The 21004-nt window shown below is 34.8% G+C and overlaps 1 protein-coding gene across 3 annotated transcripts in view; it reads right to left on the minus strand.

Annotated features, from left to right (window-relative positions):
* Nucleotides 1-3655: 3655 nt before the first annotated feature.
* The window catches only part of LOC111412057 (putative methyltransferase NSUN6), a 28528-nt gene continuing 11179 nt past the window's right edge, over nucleotides 3656-21004 (minus strand). Inside the window, exons 8-13 of one of the 3 annotated variants that reach the window (XM_023042802.1) lie at nucleotides 20484-20694; nucleotides 15636-15847; nucleotides 11368-11468; nucleotides 5619-5700; nucleotides 4843-4904; nucleotides 3656-4096 (exon numbers count right to left, since the gene is read on the minus strand). In XM_023042802.1, the coding sequence (XP_022898570.1) occupies nucleotides 3982-4096; nucleotides 4843-4904; nucleotides 5619-5700; nucleotides 11368-11468; nucleotides 15636-15847; nucleotides 20484-20694 (783 nt within the window). In that variant the 3' untranslated portion in view covers nucleotides 3656-3981. The remainder of the gene's footprint in view (nucleotides 4097-4842; nucleotides 4905-5618; nucleotides 5701-11367; nucleotides 11469-15635; nucleotides 15848-20483; nucleotides 20695-21004) is intronic. The other 2 variants (XM_023042804.1, XM_023042803.1) reach the window with 2 other exon arrangements.

The following is a 21004-nucleotide window of genomic DNA, read 5'->3' on the forward strand; positions in this document are numbered from 1 at the left end:
AATGGAAAAAATGCGTGGTACGGGTATTAAAGATTAAAGGAAATTGGACTTTTAGTGCTCAAACTATAGGATTTGTTTCATTTTTGTCCTGTTACATTTTTTGTTCTTATCCTATCAATTGTTTAACAATATTGGTCCATCTATTATAGATCCTGTTTATTTCAAGATTTAAAAGTCAAAATCCATTTTCTGAAAGACAACTTCAACCTTAATAGTAAAATGAGGGAAAAAAGGAAAATGAAACAAACCCATAATTTCTATCTTTCCCACCCAACCTCGACCATCTTGCCAACCACACCCACCCACAATCACATTGTTGGCCACCGCCACCGCCCTCTTCTTAAAAAAAAAAAAAAAAAAAAAAAAAAAATTGCAGTCCTGTTTTCGAAAAAGTTAATGAGTTGTGATTCAATCATTATCCAGATGTGTTTCACAATCGAGGTTTTCAACAAAGAAGAGGATTCTTAATTTAGATCCGAATCGATTAATTTTTTCAATGTCAACATTAAAAATACTTTTTAGAAAATCTTTTAAGAAGTACCAAACCAAAGTTTTCAGGTTGGGCTTAGTTCAACAAAAAATGGACTCATTAAGTCAATTAATCGACCTGTCTTGGTTCCAATCAAATCGATTTTCATGGTTTGGCAAGTAAAATGTCCAACCCCATCTACGTTTCTCCTTTGTTTCTTTTTTTGCATTGTTTATGATGTTTTATGTATTTTAACTTTTAATATGGGTATAAGATTATTTTTGATACAAACAACTTAACCATTTTATAGTAAAATGGATGAAATCTGTCATCGAGGACCAATGCTTCTATGGAATCAATAGGTTTGGGACCTCATGGTCAAGAAATGTGAGTTTGAGGATAGAAATGTGAATATGCCATAACTTTGGAGCCAACAATGATTTCTCAATTGATTATAGTCTATAGATTAAGGAGTTATATGTCAAGAAAAAATAGATTGATATCTGTTTGCCACTAGTGAATAGATTAGGTACTAATGTTTCAATTTTTTTGTTCAAAAATAGTCGATAAGTTGCACATTTTGAAAAGAGTGATACTACAAGCACTAGGATCATTCATAGATTTTTTTTTACAGGTAATACACAACTGTAAGAAGCCTGTCTATTTTTTCCTGCACCCTGAAAAAAATCCTTTTGGAACCCTCCCCTTGGGGCTTAAAGTATTAATATATTGCAAACCTCTTTCTTTACATTTATTCACCAAACTTTCATAAATTAGTAGAGTTCATCCCTAAAGGCAAATTCTGTTGGATTGTGTGTCCATATATAATATATTTTGCTATTATAAAATAATGATTTATAATAAATAAATTATGAATTTATTTATTTATTACAATTATTTATTATTAAGTATGTTAATTAAAGTACCTTTAATCAATTGTGATAATATAAGTTGGGCACTTGTTTTAAGAAGTACAATGTGACACAATTTATATTTTAATCATAAAATATTTGTTGACAACCAATATATAAGTTTATGCGACATCAATAGATCTGTCCAAGAGTGAAAATGGCAAAAAATTCATGCAAAATTTCTAGATTTTCGACCAAACTTCAAGAGGTCATTACTTCTTCATTACAAGGCCAATCTTTATACCGTTGAAAATGTCTCAAAAAGTCCTATCCAATCATACTAAATGAGAAGCATGAAATACAGTGCAGAAGAAGTTATCAAGTGATGAAGTTTCAAATTTTAATAATTTTCATACAAAAATAGAATTTCATCCAAATTTCGGAAAGCCATAACTTCTTCATTTCAAGATTAAAATTAATGATCTTTTTACCATTGAAAAATTTCAAGAAGATATATCTAACTATATCAAACGGACAGCATGAAGCTCAACGTACAAGAAGTCATCATGTAATAAAGTTCCCAATTTTATGATAGGGTTCAATTTTTTCTTCAAATCGAACCCAAATGATGTCAAATTTTGTAGACATGTTCTACAAGATAACACGAATATATAGTATAAATTTCATGAATTTATGTAAAGTATTTCATAACTTGCCATTAAAAGGTGCTCAAGCTTTGGAGAAAAATGGCATACTTGCATTTCATCATATCAAACCATTTTTAACATGTTACATGCAAGGAAAACCTTTAAGGCTATGATACCAACGTAATAATTCAATGCGTACTTGAACATAAATTTTAGTTCAAGATACTTACTCCAGTTCCTTGAAATGATGAATTTCAATATCTTTTAAATGATTAAATCACCTTACTTTCAAAAACTACAAAACTACAATTTTTTGCACTTTAGTGGTCTCAAATTCTGATCGTAATAGAAGTGGATTGTTAGTCACAACCAAAGTACTAATTTTTGTGACCTTTTTTTTTTTTTTTTTTGGTTAAAATAGTGGTTCTATGTGCCTTTCAATTTTGGTGATATTTTCCATACGAATTTCACCATATTGTAATATGTTTTTCTCCCCATTTTTCCTAAAACAATGAATAGGAGGTTATATAGGGAGTTAAGGGAGATTATAGGGAGTTGAAGGTTTGAATTCCAAGAATTCCAAGTTCAAACCATTCCCTCTAACTCACTTTATTATCTTGTAGGTTGGGTCACCCCACATGAATGATACACGATCCATATTTTCCAATATAAAGTATATTTCGATAAAATTGGGCCTTCTATTTTTCACCACAAATGTTACTATGCCCCTGTTTGACAATCATTATTTTCAAACCTTTATTTTATATATATTCATTTTCGACTACCTATTCACACAATAAAATATCAACATGTAAATCAAAAAAAAAAAAAATTTCTACTTTTTAACCACACGTTCTCCTAAAATCATTATTCAAAATTCCAATTTCTATAATAATTGTCAAACAAAGGCTGAGGAACATCAAACTCTTGATCACGGTTGGTGATTTCGATTATGAAATTTGTTCGGGTTATCAGTGAAAAATATCCGTAGCCATGCACTGATGTTTCCTCAAAAAATTATGGATGTATTTGCTATTTCTTGTGTCCCTTTATTTTTACATTTACTATAATAAGTGCTCCAATAACATGGATATTGGTTGTATTCTTTTCATCATATAATAGAGACATCAGAAAGGGCTTTTTTTTTTATTTTTTATTTTCAACCTTTGATGTTGAAAAAAAAAAAAAAAAAAAAAAAAAAAAGCCACAGATGCACAAATCTCATTTGAAGTATACAATCAGCTATGACTAGTAAATAGCAATTCAACTGCTAAGAGCATTTTCAAAAAATTCTTTATTTTTAAAAAACATATCCTATAATTTGGAGAGTAAAATTTTTTTAATTACTCGACAAACTCTTTATATTTAACACTTAATTTTACTACTTCAAAAAAATATTTATTTTTTTTTCTTATCTTTTATTTTTATTAACTTCCTTTTAATCATAGCGAATAGATTTAGCTCTTCAAATTTAGAAAACCAAACTCACTCCTCAAATAAAATTGCTGATTTAAACAACCTCTTGGAACATAATTTTAAGAATTGACTCTATAAAATAGAGAGCATCTAACGTTTAACGAGTCTATTGGAGATGTTCTAATACTTATAAATAACTAATAACCTCCTACTTGATGCCAAGCCTCCAATGTCTCTCAATGAAATTTCTTCCCCCAAATTAGCTACATATCAAGTTCAAAGCAAATATCTCATATAAAGCATGGAAAACAACAATCATGATGCATAAATATCATCATGATTAGTGAGTACAACATTCCTGTTGATTATGTATCTTGGAAAATAGAAAAAATTAGTTCCATAACATATTCCAGGCTCAGTGAAGAACATATTGAGCACAAGTATCAACTCCTTTTCCGTTCTAGCTTTTACGTAAATATGAAAATTACAGAAAAAAATTAGCCCCTCAAGTCCACGTGACCTCTGATGAAGAAACCACGACGACAAAGTGAGGAGGAATTACGGAATCCTCCAAGCCATGTTAGTTTTGTATAACTGCTTAGACATCTTTGGAACCAACACTGAACTTGGCTATAAAAAAGCCTATTGTATCAAGTGGAGACGAAGGATCAAATCTCTGAACAAGATCTTCCTCACCATGTCTTAACCATTCCCTGAAAATTAAGCATGAAAATACTAGCAGCATTATTAAGCAAAATGTTAGAAGAGAACAAAATGCTAAAAATACAGCAGCGCAAAATTATAGTGTTGAACCTTTCAAAAAGAAAAGAGAGAATGGAAATGCATAAAAGGCGATGCTTGAAAATGAAAATGTACATCAACATATAAAGGCTCGGACTAGTCCTCTTCACAAGGTTAACCCTTTAAGGTGGATCCCTAAGTCATAATATGGTAGGTTCAAGTCTTACCGCCATCCATTTGAACTGCTCAAATATCAGGCTTTTGAAAAAAATGAATCCTTACAATTTAAATGATAAACATTTGACCCTCTCTAACAACTTAGCTTCTAGATCAAGTGGTTGAACATAAAAAATATTGCAGCACTAAGCTACTTATTATAAATTTGTGTTAGCATTGCATGTTTTATGGTTTTTGATTACATGTTAGAGATTGCGACTCTTTCATATGAGTTAGACTTCAAGTAGATTAGAAGCTCCATGTTCATCCAAATGAAACTTTCTTTTCTTTTAAGACATTCTACTTTGACCAACCACCCAAAAAATAACACATCGACACTAGAAAATTAAAAGAAATGGGTTGTCCTGGAATAGCAACAATCTTGATTATCTATTCCCTTGATCGGATTGACTTTTTCGTGAGCATCATTTGGCATATAAGAGAATTCATCTTAATTCTAGAGATTTGATTTGATTTCTAGTTCCATGAAAGAAGAACTTACTCTTTATATTCATCAGAAAATTGATAACCACCAACAAGGCCAGGTCCCCCTACTCTTGGAAACTGCAGTGAATTACGGAACAAACATCAGGAAAATGAAGAATTATAGAAGTTGAATCCTCCAAGCAAGCATCTCCTGCTGGGCAGGCGTGGGCCAATGGTTCGTGGACAACGGGTAAAAGCCCTTAAAAATAATATTACTTTATTTTTATTAGAAGATCTATGATTTGCAGAATGGAATACAAAACACAGAATTATGGAAAATCAATCTGCTGACTTCCAAAATTAGGGCAGAACCATACATTAAGCTTTCAGAAAGTAAGTTGACTTCAGGATCATTTCATGTATTTTCTCTCCGTTTCCTTATATTTGTTGAAAAGTGAGGTCCAGTAATAGTTAGTGGTGTCAAACAGGCCGGGTCCGGCCATTCAACTATAGTTCCAGCTGTGTTGGAGGTCAGGGTTGGCACATGTACTGTGCCAGGCTGGTCCAGTTCATCGGCTCACTTTCCTACCATATCCAATCATAAATATTATTCAGGGACCAATTGGTTGATATAACCTCAAACACACAAGTTAAACTCATTCGCTCACTGAGGATGGAGTCACAGAAAGAATGAATGCAGCCAACTTGGCGATCTACGCGTTGCCAGCAATTTTGTTCCTTGTCAAACAAAGCACAACAGCTGGTATGGTCCAACAAATGCTTGCAAAGAATTAATCCAAAAACTAAATCAGTTAGTCATGATCTATGTAGGGCTTTAAACTTCAGTCTAACCTGTGATGCCAGAGAGAGGAACTTATATGTGTCCAATGCATATCGAACCAATGCCTCATTTTCACCAGGGTTTATTGTGCATCTGCAGTAATGAAAATGTTGATTGTCATGTCCTTTTGAACATGTGGGGTAGTATAGGAATACACAACAGATGATGTTCTAGGCATTGTTCAAGAAACGATTATATCAACAACATTACACGAGAGCATTCAGATTGTAGAAATTGAAGAATAAAACATACGAAGATACTATCAATTTGTATCCTATAAAACCACAAACCTTTCAGAAACTCAACTGGCTTCTGTAGTGCATGTTGACCAGCCATCACATATCCAAGAGACACATAGAGCTTGAGGGGTTAGGTTTATGAATTTGTACCACAGACTACATCGGTGCACAAGGCTATGATATAAATCCTGGTCCCAATCCACTTTAGAATGAAGCCTTTTTCACGAGTTTATTAATCAGTTAATTGTGTCATCAGACAAGGATGAGTTTTTAAATCCCAACATTAGTCCGGTTATTCAAATGAATGATATTAACATAGAGCGGATTCTTAATCTAGATATCATCTATCCTTGTATTCAACGTGATTTTCCACCCAATATTTCATTTGCAAACAAAGATTTGGATTTGGATTTGGAAAATGATTAAATTAAGAATAATGCAATCTAGCATCAATTTAGGTGACTACACTTTATAGGTTCAATTAAATGAGTCATGTGATTTTACATTTAAATGAATATATCATTTAATGTTATGTAGTTGTCACTAACACAATCAATGATGAATAATTACTCTTAAATTAATGTATCTGAAATTCATGGATCTAAAAATTTTATCAGTTGACAAAAGATTGAGGACAAAATCATTAAAAGAAGATATATTTAAGGCTTTTAGAATAACAGATACAAAATTCCTACCATGTGTAATGGGCGACTAACTTGGATTTCATGCAAGTAAAAAACTGAGTATCAACAGAACGACCATATTAAAGGCCAGACAAAGTAATTAACTCCTGGTTGTACTTATGCTGGTATAACAAAGTACCAATCAAGGTAGAGAGTGCCAATTTTGCTAGATAATTTTCCAGTATTTACAGAAATGTACAAGGAAACAATTAGCTGTACAATAGGGAAATCAATCCCTGATTTTATGTGATGTGTCTAGGCTAAATAAGAGAACAAATTAGAATAAGCCTGTAGATTAGCCTGCAAATTGATACTGCCTCTAATAATACCCCCTCAAATTGATGATGATGAGTCCACAAATATCAATTTTCTAACAAGAAAATAATGACGAAGACGAGTCAAAGATTTAGTGAAGATATCCAATATCTTTTGACTATTGGAACATGTGGAAGATCGATGACTTTGGCATCATAGGCGTCCCGGATGTAATGACAGTCTACTTCAATATGTTTGATGTGTTTATGATACATCGGATTAGCCGCAATTTGAATATCACAAGCGTTGCCATAGAAAGGTGTAGGTTGTGAGAAGTACCAAGTTCTGCAGAAAGATCATGCAGCCACACAACCTAAAACACTCGATGGACATAGCACGGTATTTAGCCTTAGTAGAGGATAAACACAGTTCTGTTTCTCACATTTCCAAAAAATGAGAGCATCATTCAGAAAGATACACTACCTAGTAGTGTATCGACGAAAATCAAAACAACCAGCTCAATCAGCATCACTATAAGCTACGAACTCAAGAGGCGTCCCACGAGGGTAGAACAAAACACGATGAGAAGTCCCAATAAGACTGCGAATGCAGCGGAAAGCTACCAAATGAAGATGACGAAGAACATCCATAAATTTGCTAACAGTATGCACTATAATGGAAATATTCGGATGTGTGATAGTGAGATAGATGAGATTACCCTTCAACTTTCAATAAAAAGTACGATATAGAAGAATATAGCTCTCGTCTTTTTGATATTTAACATTAAGCTTTAATGGAGTATCAACCAAGTAAGCATCAGATAAATCAGCCAACATAATCAAGTCTTAAATATACTCATTGATAAGAGTGTAAAATATGATATTTTCCCCTCTTAATTGTTGCATTCGTATGATTATTTGATTTCAAAATACACTCATTACTCTTATGTTTTGATCTAGGTCGTAATTTGATGAAAAATGTGAAATTTGAAAGAAATGAGTAAAAAGGACCAAAGTGGAAGAAAGTGAAAGTTTAGAGACCAAGTTGCAAATAATCCATAATGAGACGGGTGATGGAATGATGATTCAAGAAAACTAGGAGTCAATTGGGTGTAAATTGAAGTCAAAAGAAGTGAAATATGACCATAACATCTTCACAAATCAATTCCCAATTGAAAAAGTTACGCACCGGTTTTCAGCCTCATGTTAAGACCCTTTTTGACATGGAAAATGATCGAATTGGAAGATCATTTCTAAAGAAAAGTTGTAGCCATTCGTGTTAGCTTTCCAACGCAACTTGAATCACCTCAATCGGACATCGGGAGGAAAAGTTATGACCAAAATACTAAAAGCTGTCCGGCGGAAAAAATTTTGAACTATGTGAGACCACATAGAAGGGTCCAGGGAACTTTTGGATGTCACACATTTGTTCTATATGACCGCATGGCTTATAACCATGCGGTCGCATAGTTATCCTCCGAGCCTAAATTTGCTAAATTCTTAAATTGACGTCATCGCTTATGGAAACACATTTTGACATTTCTTAAGCCCAAAAACACTCCAGAACGTGGGGGATTGAATCTGGACTCCATTTTTTTCTCATCTTTGGCCAAAAAACTCCATGGAAGGCTAGAAATCTTTGGTGAAGCAAGGAGGAACTCGTTTGGCATCGGTTATTTCAACGTTTCTCATGCATGTAATATGGTTTCCACTGCTAAACAATTCTAGGTTTGGATTTCTTGTTCATATAAATATGTTTTGAGATTTGTTTAATATGTATTAGACTTTAATGGACTTAATCATATTCTTTCCATCGAATAATTCAAGTATGCATTGAATTTCAATTTCAAGCATTGTTGTAAATGGTTTAACATTTATTATATTTCGTATAGATTCAATCACGTTTTATCTATTGTGAAATTAAACTAGTTGTTGAATTTCAATTTCAATTATCTTATTGGTGTGATTTCCTACGATTTTATGCTTAATGTATAAGGTGGATTTAGAATCTGATTTCAATATATTAAAGTGGGTATATGTTATAGGAAATCCATATTTTAGAATTATTATAGAATTAAATTGAGCTTTAATGTTATATTTTTCAATTAAAGTTTAATGACAAGAATCTTTAATTGAGTATATGAATGTGTAATTAACGTTGATTGATCCGAACCAATCGAGAAAATTCTGACGCTTCACTACTTCACTCATCAATATTTAAATTTCATTCTAATTGATAAACTATTTTCATACACTTCACGAAACACTAGCTTTTGATCCTTTGAATAATTTCCCATCTCTATGTGGATACGACACCCCAAATCTATACTACAACCACCGTATTATATATTAAGCGTATCACTCATGTTGATTCGAGAAGATACCATGCAATATAGTATGAACCTCTAGTCCAAGAAGTAAGATGACCAAGGTTTTTCATATGAAAAATCGAGTAAAAATACAGCTGAAGCTTTTGAACAAGAATGTGATTAGATCCAGAAATAAGATCTACATATACCAACAAATAAAATATGCCAGTAGTACTCTTGTAAAGAAACAGAGATGTATCAAATTGACTCTCAGTAAAGGAGAAATCCAAGAAAGTGGGACCGATCTAGTCAAACCATGCTCGAGGAGCCCACTGAAGATCATACGAAGTTCTTTAGCTTACTAAGAGAGTCAACGGATGGAAGAGGCATACCAGATGGAAGCTTCATATCCTTGAGGTCTCCCTGTAAGAGTGCATTCTTTACATCCATTTAATGTAGAGATCAAGACTAGGAAGTGACAGGTGATAACAAGAGGCGAACTGTGGTCATCTTTGCTACAGGAAGCAAATGTTTCATCAGAATTGATTCTATACTCTTTACGATTACTCAAGGCAACCAACCATGCCTTATAGCACTCGAGAACTATCATAACAAAGTTTGACCGAATAGACCCATTTACTCCCAATGGGTCTCACATTCGAGGGACATGGCACATCATCCTAGGTTTGGTTTGCCAGAATAGCCTCAAGTGCTGCATTAATCACTTGTTGCCAACACTCTCATTCCATAGCCAGTCTATATGCGGAGAAAAACAGTACCTATATAGAGGTCGAGAAACACGAGAAGAGCAATGAAGAATGACAGAGGGTAAAACATCATTTGGTGAAAGATCTGATGTATAATTGGAGGATCAGGAGGGTTTAAAGGGGACAGTCATCTAAGAATGAGGTTCGAGAGCAGTGGCCGGTGTAACATGCCTGAGAGTGTAAACTAAACCCAGCTTGTACCAAGAGGAGTCTATAGGGAAAATTAAGCAAAATAGAGAACACCGGAAGGGAAATAACCTCTCAGGTGAAAGAAATATTGTTTTCCAAAGAACACAACAATACAAGAAATCCTATTGCGTTGTCAAAGGATCATAATAGACATACCCTTTTTGAATCCCATCACATCCTAAAAAAGCACATTTGACAGATTGATGTGTGAGTTGTTCTTTCATGTGGTGGTAAATGAACAAAACAAATAAAGCCAAAGGGACGAAAATGAGAATAAGTGGTATGATGACTAAAGAGCTTATAATATGGAGAAACATTATCAAAGGTGGGAGAAGGCAACCGATTGATGAGATAAACCGCGGTTGACAATGATTTATACCAAAAGTAAGAGGGAATAGAAGATTCAATTAAAAGAGCTCTAACATTGTCAAGAAGATGACGATTCTTGCGTTGTGCCACCCTATTTTGTTGAGGGGTAAAAGGACAAGATCGCTGAAAAATAATACATTTGGTTTGTAAGAAAGATTGAAATGATTATATGTATATTCGCCTCCCAAATCAGATCTCAGGATCTTGATTTAAGGAAAATTGGTCATCAATGAAGGCAAGGAAAGCCTGAAATATTGAGAACCTCTCTTTTCTCAGAGAAAATAAATCCATATAAAACGATTATATTCGTTAATAAAAGTAACAAAGTATTTAAAATGAGCAATAGATACTACAGGTGTAATATCCCATACATCATTATGCACAATATCAAAAATTTGTGGAACGTGAGAACCATGAAAAGGGAACGGTAAAACTTTACTTTTAGCAAGTTAACATGAAGCACAATCAAGTGAGAGACGAAACCCTTAGCAGAAGTTTTATTACCAATCAAATCAGTGTTGTGATACATTAGAATTGGGTTCCCAATTTCTTATGCCAATTTCATAATAGATTTTTAATTTATACAAACCAGCATTAACTTTAATATAGATACATGAAGCATTTTGTGTTACATTTAGACGCGTAAAGATACAGCCAATATGTATATTGTACAGTGAAAATGATCTAAAAGCCTATGGGGGTGACATACAAGTAAAGAACCTATTACTAAATTATCCAAAAAGATCCTTGTTGTTTCACAATCACCAGGCAATATTCACATAAGAGGTAATCCTCAGGAGTTTAAACATTAAAAAAGCTTCAAATATCAAGGTAAATTGAAGCACTGAAATTTATTCATACAATTTGATATCCAGGTAAGGTAACATGACCTGAAAAGAAGAGAGAGAATAGTGCACATTTCATGAGAACAACATATAACTGATACTCACGTTGAATACACAATAACTCCACCGGGACGCACAAGCTGCACAGCCTGATCAAACATTCGTCTTTGATACTTCGCATGGGTCCGCAATGATTCCATAGTCTCCTAAAATTGTTAATCAATATAATTAAGCAAAACTAGTTTCAATTGCAAAAGGTAAAATAAGGAAAAAGGGAGCATGCTTGAAGAATTCAAAATGTATAAACGAACGAAAAAAATTCTGCCCCCACCCAAAAAAAAATAAATTAAATTAAATTAAAAATAAAAATAAGAAAACACAAAACGAAGGAGGTTGGAAGAAGTTAAAGTTTAGGTATAAAGAAATTAAATTTACAAAATCATCCTACTATTAGGTGAACTCAGTATTAAGAATTAACAAAATATCATGTCAAACTTCCAAGGCAACTAATCAGAAACCCATCCTCACTCTTAATTTATTAATAGAGATTCATAGCTTTCGATATCATATCAAAACTTCCAATGGAAATTATATTAGTTTCTGAGCATACTCGTAAGATTTCCATAAGAAAGTTCAACTGAATAGACACAATATACTATTCTTTTTCCTGATTTACTCATCATTGGTACAGGTACGAAGCATGGTCACATTTATCAAAATTTTAATCAAAGTACAACCTGCACAAATAAAACACACTTTCCAAATACTAATTTCAGTGGGGAATATTTATAATTACAAATGATACCATTGTAATCATCTTAACGAATTTGCATAGTAATAAACTGGGTTAGAATAATAATTTACTAAGACTGGAAACATTTTTAATTACAAGTTATAACAGTCCCTGTGGGCTTGACCTCTAAATTTTAAAGTTTTTAATGTTGTCAACCAAGCTTACTCAAGCTGGAAAAGAGTTCAGATTGGATTGTGTTCTGAAAAGGGAAAATTGTAACCACCATTTCCAACTGATAGACCCCCAAGTTATTCATTCAAGTTTGTTATGCCATATTCTAGAGTGTTCCAATACGAGTTAGTGATCAAGGGTAGTTTGGGGAATAAGGGGGAAATAGTAGTGTAAGTGTATTAGGCGAAGTAGTAGAATGGGGGGATCCATACACATTGTTCAAGGAAATAGGAGAGACCCGGCCTCTCTAATAGCCGTGAATTAGTATCCATTCTGTTTCATTCAACCTTTCTATAACAGATTACTATTCAGAAATTGAGCATCAGTTATAGGGGAACTTGTTCATCATTAGCAGGAATTCAGATCTTCTTATGGAGATTGCAACAGCTGTTCATGGGGGGTAATAGGGGAACTTATCAAATGGTATCAGAGCAACCATTCTGGCCCTGGGGTATTACATCTGATGAAGAAAAGCAATTAAAATATCGGGTTAATAATTTGGAAATAAGGATGGATCTGCAATTAGAGTTTTGGGCAATGAAATTTGAGATTCAAAAGGGTATGTTATAATTGACGGAGAAACTTGATTTCATGATGAAGAAAGGGAGAGAAATTCACGGCAGATCAGCATCTAAGCAGTACGCAGCAAAAGGAGCATCATCTCCAGCAGCTAATCGACCTCCTGTAAAATCAGCTGCAGGTAATCAGTTCTCAAATCGGGAGAATTGCTTGTCACGGCAGCAGGATGGACCAGTACGAGACTATTGGCACAAGTTTGAAGTGGTGGCGACACTCGGACTAGAATATCGGCAAAGAGGAGACGAGGTGAGAATATTGGAAAGGCTTAACGGCAGCCATATCTGCAGAAAGGGAAGAGGCACGGCGCAACTGTCTTTTGGCCCCAAAATGATAAGAAACTTCTGGCCGTGGTGGTGTTGGCAGCTCCCTTACCAGTAACCTTCACGATTTCGAAAGAGGCAGTGGACGGTTATTTTTTCAATCAACTAAGGACAGAGAATTGGGCAGAAGGGAAGATTCTAAAGCCTCCATGTCTTGGCCAGATTCTGGATCTAGCCCATAGGATTGAGGACCCTAATGAGCATTTTAAAAAGTTCCAAGCTATTTTAGGCCCATATAAATTCAACTACAGCCCAAGCATAAGTCCCCATAATTTCAGTCTAAATAGCTATACTAACCCACCCAACTTATCTTCCCAGATAGCATATTCAATTCACCATGGCTCATCGTGTTAAAAAATTAGACATTGGTAGGGGCAATGGACTATGGAATTGCCTTGGATACTAATGATAATCACTCGATTGAGTAAGTCCGTCCATTTCAAAGGGAGAAAACACCTTGTTTCTGCGGTGATCGTGATTGGAGTTTTTGCAAAGGAAATTATGTGGTTGTATGATGAATTCATAAGCTGAACCTTGAGGACAAGGTGGATTTCAGGGGGCAATTAATGATAGACCCCCAAGTTATTCATTCAAGTTTGTTATGCCATATTCTAGAGTGTTCCAATTCGAGTTAGTGATCAATGGTAGTTTGGGGAATAAGGGGGGAAATAGTAGTATAAATGTATTAGGCGAAGGAGTAGAATGGGGGGATCCATACACATTGTTCAAGGAAATAGGAGAGACCTGGCCTCTCTAATAGCCGGGAATTAGTATCCATTCTGTTCATTCAACCTTTCTATAACAGATTACTATTCAGAAATTGAGCATCAGTTACATTACAGAACATATAAATCCAACTGGTGCAATTGCTAACATATACGGAGGCTTAACTTGTTCATCATTAGAAGGAACTCAGATCTTTATCTGGAGATTGCAGCAGCTATTCAGGTGGGTTAACAGGGGAACTTATCACCAACCTTTACCTCCTTTTGCACTACCGTCCCCAGCCATTCTTGTCAGCACTATCCCTAAACTTACTTTCCTAGTGTCCTCTTTGATGATGGAAACTGTCGAAAAATCTATTAGCCAGTTGTGTGCCTCACATCCTTAATAAGGCGAGGGTATAAACATGAATAAGCAATTAAAGATTTAGACAGACCAAAAATTTAAATAAATCTAATTTCTCTTTGTAAATTAAGCAGTGTTTTTTGGAATGAATTAATCATCAAAGTGCAACCATAAATTAAACCAAAAAAAAAAAAAAGAAAAAAAAAAAAACCACAAAATATCTGATACAGGTGGCAAATAATATTCTGTTTCATTCTCTTGGTTTGAGGGAAAACAGTTAGAAATTCAACGTGTGAAAATTTACTACACAAAAAAGGAGTATGTGTATAGAAGAGTATGCTGTGTTGAGGGTCGATACATCTTTGAATTTACCACATTTCCAACTAGATGTGAAGAATGCACCATGTGTTCTGAATTTGAAACATCCTTCTCTTAGTTGCAAAAACCAAAGCTCAACAACCAAAATACTGACAGGACTTGACATTGATACAACTTTGAAAGATTTAACAAAAAATGATCTATTAAGGAAAATGGATAAAAAAAAAATAAAAGTGAAAAAAAAAAAAAAAAAAAAAAAAAAAAAAAAAAAAAAAAAAAACCACAAAATATCTGATACAGGTGGCAAATAATATTCTGTTTCATTCTCTTGGTTTGAGGGAAAACAGTTAGAAATTCAACGTGTGAAAATTTACTACACAAAAAAGGAGTATGTGTATAGAAGAGTATGCTGTGTTGAGGGTCGATACATCTTTGAATTTACCACATTTCCAACTAGATGTGAAGAATGCACCATGTGTTCTGAATTTGAAACATCCTTCTCTTAGTTGCAAAAACCAAAGCTCAACAACCAAAATACTGACAGGACTTGACATTGATACAACTTTGAAAGATTTAACAAAAAATGATCTATTAAGGAAAATGGCAATGGAGGCCAGGCACTGCAGTGATGGGGCAATGGAGAAGATTTTCTTTCTTTTTTATAGTTCTTTTATAGGTTGCTTATATTATTTTATTACCTTCGCCTTATCAAGCATGTGATGTGAACTTAACTAGTTAACACAAATTTTGGATGGTTCCCCAGTATTAATGACAACGGTCGCTAAAAAATGAATGTTTGGGGATAACACTACCAGGAAATAAAGGTTGAGTACAAAAGTGCAAAGTGGGGGAAAGCTCGGGAATGGCAACTGCAATTTGCCCTACGAATGTTTGGAGATAACACTACCAGGAACGGCAATTCGGTTAGATAGGAATATAAGGAGATAGATTGTAAACACAGCAGGTGCAAACACCTAAAATGATTAAGATTCATTGCGCCCCAGAATCAGCAGTCTACATTGTGTAAACAACAAAGCAAGACCATTAATGTATGAATGTAATTCAAGCAATGAGCCAATGCCAAGCAAAAGATATATGAGAAAAACTTGAGCAAAGTTCCATACCTCTCCAGCAAATAGTCGAGGTCTCAAACCAAGAGCGGAACAAGGAGCATCTAGGAGAACCCGGTCAAAGCTATTTGGTGGAAATCCTTTCGACTTTTCAACTCTACCACCTAAGCAGTTATTTCTTCCAGGTCCATTCCTCAATTTCCGATTATTCTTCCTGAGCTCAGCTTTACTAATGTGACTTTCATTCCCCATTTGCTCAAGGCCACCTATATCCAGTCCATCGCAAATTGAATCATTAGGTTCAACAAGCATAGTGAAAACAAATCAAGCAATATCCATCATCCGACATAATAGATCACTTTTTTTACCTTAGTTGTTCATACCACAAAATAATAAATATCCAACAAGAGACTTCACAATCATTATAGAGATTTATATAATGTAGTAGTACATATTCCACATACTAGTGGACATTGCACAACACTCAGACAAAAACACATCAACACTTTTTTATCTTTCAACGCATTCTCAAAGAACAGTGGACTCATAATGAAGGAGCAACAATTCACATTAATATTGGAACTGGATTAAGGATTCATCTTTTTAGACATACATGATGGTCATATAGCACTGATAGATATCCAAAAGCACGAACAATCCATGTGACCCAGGAAATAATCTCCACTTCTCTACAAGAGATTGACATGAATAATTGGGTGTGCATATAAGTTACGAACATTTAAGACATCTAAGCATCAGTGTTCAGCTAGATGTATTTCTACTTTTTGGTGCTTACTCCTATCATACACTTCCACAGTGCGAGTTGACACATTTTCCTTTCAATTGAATGTTACACATTTGTTACACTATCGCTTAAGAGAACCAGTTCCCAGCTTCTGTGGATCATTACGGTTTGGGTTTCTTTCTTTTAGGAAGAGCACAGGTGTCTGCCAAAAGCCAGGGAGACCAAACTGGATATAAAGAATTGGAAATTTCTGTATTGATTATCTTAGAGCTACAAACATCTCACCCACCATATAGTAAATGAACTCTCTCACAATGCCAGCTATCTTTCTCCAATTGCAGCATTAATAGTTTTCTGCTCCTTGTCTTTTGTTTTAGATGCTCGGACTCGGGTACGGGTATCGGGTACAGGTACGTATCAAAGCGTCGGATCTTTTATTTTCTAAAATGTGGGATACGGGAACATGGCTAAAAAGAGTCCAAATTTAGGACACGGGTACGTGGGTACTTTTTCAAACTTCAATTTTGTTTTTTAGATTTTTTTTTTTTTTTTATATTGTCGTATTTTTTGAATTAAAAATGATGAATTGAATTTTTTTTTTAAAAAATGATTAATTTTATTGTTTGAATATTTTATTAAACTAGAATATGTTTGGTGTAAAAATAATTACATTATTAGCCCACTCATCTATTTCCCAAACTCCAATTAAATCCATCCATATCCAATATCAATATTATTAGCCCAATAAAAATGGTCCAAACCTCAATTAAATCCATCCACATCCATATTAGTAACCCAACCCACCTCCATATTATTAGGCCCAATAAAAATGGCCCAACTCCAATTAAACCTAAGTCTCTTCTTTCATTCCCGTCTCCCCATCTTCCATCTTCCTTCTTCTCTTTCACGATTTTAGGGTTCCACCGGAAGACATCCAGTAGATTTTGGATCAAAGATCGCCGGCGCTAGCCTACTATTTCTTTACACATCTTCCATCTCCAGCCAATAAGGTAAATTTTCATTTTTTCTTAAGATTTCTACCGAGTCCGATTGAAATTGGAAGAATTGGACCCGTATTCTGTACCGGTACCCGTGTCGTGTGTCGACACGGGTACTCCGGCCAAAATGAAGAGTCCGAGCATCACAGTATAAAACAAAAAAATGGACATGATGGCTGACCGAAAACCAAGGCCTAGAATAGTACATTTAGACCGTGGATTCTGGATTGCATCAATTAGCATATAAAATTATTAATCAAAAGTTGCAATTTCGGAACTCAGGGTACAAGTTCAGACTGTCAAATATACTGAATAATACTCAATAAATCTTGATACCTCTCAATGTGAGAGGTTATCTCATTATACAGGACCAAAATCACCACTAAATATGGTGGCAATCTATTCCAATATTAATTAAAAGCAACCTAAAATTTAAATATGGTAAAACCAATCTATCTATATATAATACAATTATAATGATAAAATAGACGTCAAACCATATTTTTCGGCGATCTCCGTAATTTTATTCAATCTCATTGACATACCCCTCAAATTGATGTGGTTATAAACTGGCGATGATGACAATACTTGTGCCCACGAAGAAGAAACCCAAATCAGAGCAACCATTTAAGAAAATTAGTGATGCTGAGAGACCAAGAACAATTAATATGCAAAAATAACTAAAAACTACTCTAAAGCCACTCCAGAGAGCTCATATCCAAGAAGAATTTCCAAAAGAAATTCACGAAGTGTGTCGACACACACAATGAGCTATTTGTCGGGAGAACTCAATCGAACACATAATTCGTGTTTCGACAAAAGTTTTAACGCTAATGCACCGGCCAAAATTTCAAGAATATATCGCTGACCAAAATGCCGTAGTTGGAAGAAATTCAACGAAATAGCCAACACTAAAAACCTCAAAGATAATCCTCCACTGAAAATCCAAAATTCTAGCTCATCATCAGAGCAACCAAAAAACTCAACAACTTGCATACCCCCAGTCCCATGTCTCTCTTTCCACAACCAAAAAGCCTTTTTGTTAGCAGCGCCTTTGCAAAAATCACGTGCTTCATATTAGTGAATTTTCCAAGCAATTCAAAACTAGATATTAGCTCCTTATGTTCACATGTTTCCATAGTTTACAACCAAATCACTTAAACCCAATAACCCCAAATGATAGTAGGACCTATAAAACTATTAAGCCCAACAATGTATAATTTATATATAAACCCACTAGGCTTAAAACCAATAGACACAATCCATGTATGAAGTCCCAATAGAATCAGATCCAAGCAAAACAAATTGCCACCTAAATTCAAGCCACTCCGAAATCTGCCCACACAAAAAAAAAAAAAAAAAAGGCCCACTTCAAAAAAAGTCTTCAAATAACAGACAGGCCAAACGATTTAATTGCAAAGCTAACCCGAGAAACTAGAAGCCCACTAGAATCAGCCCAAGTCCTTAAACAAATCTACATCGATGCCTCTGTTCTCCACCGAAACCTCTCTTCTCCACCACAATCCTGTTGTTTAGCAAATTATTCAACTCCACAGGATGCAAGATAAGAATGGGGAGACTTTTCCATGACGAGGCGGGCAACGCAGATAGGGTTCTTCACGATGGTGATACCAGATTCGATGTCGCATCTCTTGCCAGGACCATCCATTATGCTGGCCCTATCTCCACCATTCCTTTTTCAGTCAGTGTAGATCCACAACAAGTTCAACACCATCTGAAGGAGTACGTGAAGCTTCCCAAATCTACTGTGAATTAATCCACCTCGGTGTTTGTATGAAAGTCATTGACATTGGCGGTGGTCTTGGATTGATTATGATGGCTCAAAATCCCAGGACACTGAAATTTCTGTTGGTTACAACGTTGAAGATTATGGTTAAGCTGTTGTTCGGGCTATAAAATCCATATGACTTTAATGGCGTGAAGCATCCCGTGATTTGCAGTGAAAGCGGCCGTGCCGTTGTGTCTCACAACTCTGTTTTGGTGTTCCAAGCTATTTCCAGAAAAGGTGCAGATTCAACCACAAGTTCGCGTCAACGATGCCAACGCCCAAATCTGTAACCTGAACCTTCAACAGCCAAAACCGACACCACCATTAATTACATCACCAACAAATTGGGTTATTGCTCCAATTGGTCAATGAAAAGAAGACAAAATCTTCTCCAAAATAACTCCAACCAAAACCTAACCAAACAATTGAGCTCCATATTGGGTTGAAAAAATAAAACTATGATCCTAAGCACAAGCATTTCAATGGGCCTGTGAAGTTGCCTCATATCCCTCGGCCAAGCTGAAGATTTGCATGCTTGGTGATGCTCAACATGTCAAAGAGGCAAGAAGGAAAAAAAAGAAAAAAGAAAAAAAGAAATGCCTCTGGAATACATGAACTAAGTAATACAAAAACAAGAAAATTTGACTTCAGAGAACGGAAGCTTGCAAGTTCAACCCAAATAAAATTAAACCTGCTCTGATACCATGTCAAATATACTGAATAATATTCAATGAAACTCGATGTCTCTCAATGTGAGAGGTTCTCTTATTATATAGGACCAAAATCACCACTAAATATGGTAGCAATTTATTGCAATATTAATTAAGTGAACCTATAATTTAAAAATGGTAAAACCAATCTATTTATATATAATACAATTATAATGATAAAATAAATGTCAAGCCGTATTCTTTAACGATCTCAGTAATCTTATTCAATCTCATTGACACAGACTTTAGTCTCAAACCTCCAACATTTAGACCCTGCAAAGACCTACATGATAGCCAACTTCAAAACTTAGAAATAGAGAGGAGACATGTTTACTTATATTTCCACTTCAGTGAACTTGTCATATAAATTAATCAATTTGCATTCTTACAATGCCCTACTAACGTTTAGCTTCAGACGCAAAAACTAGATCAACTTTTTAATCCGGTAGCATATATTAGGTGGAAGAATAATGACGTAAAAAGGAGTCACTCGAGTGCCTAAATCTATTCCATATAAATCTACCCAAATGTAGTAAAGTAGCACATGGTTTCCAGGAACATGTATTGTTAAAGCAACAGGGTGCACTAGGGTTAAACCATCCAAGACATAATGAATCAGCCGGAAACAGAGATAGTTGTGTTATTCAAGATATAACTCACCCTGTGTGCCACATATAGCTGTGCATGTTATTTTCTCTATTCCTGCTGTCAGAGAATCTGAAATTCCAATGCTCTCAATTTTCTCACCACATTGTAGAGTATCCTTCCTATCAGATTCACTCATCTGCTGGACGGATTTCAGCGCGTCAAGCTTGTATGTGGTTATACATTTCAAGCCCAATTCAGCCGCTAATTTTTGGATCTCAAACACCTGTAATTATTTGGTATAAAGGAACAGATATACATTCCAATATACACGTTGCACACCAACATGTAAGAGTAATGCTATTCAGAATAAGTGGTGCTATTAAACCAGTTTAGATGGCCTTGTTTGATAGGTCAGTTCCAAATTCCTAAATTTAACTAGAGTGAGTTAGCATTATTCCACATAAACAGACACACACACACCCCGGGGGGAGGGGGGGGGGATTACATTGTAATTCTATTCTGAAGGAATTACATTGTAATTCTATTCTGAAATTTCCGATTCAAATGCACTAATTCTGCCAAAAGTAGCTAAA

Source organism: Olea europaea, chromosome 16 (genome assembly GCF_002742605.1).
Source record: "Olea europaea var. sylvestris chromosome 16, O_europaea_v1, whole genome shotgun sequence".
NCBI lineage: Eukaryota > Viridiplantae > Streptophyta > Magnoliopsida > Lamiales > Oleaceae > Olea > Olea europaea.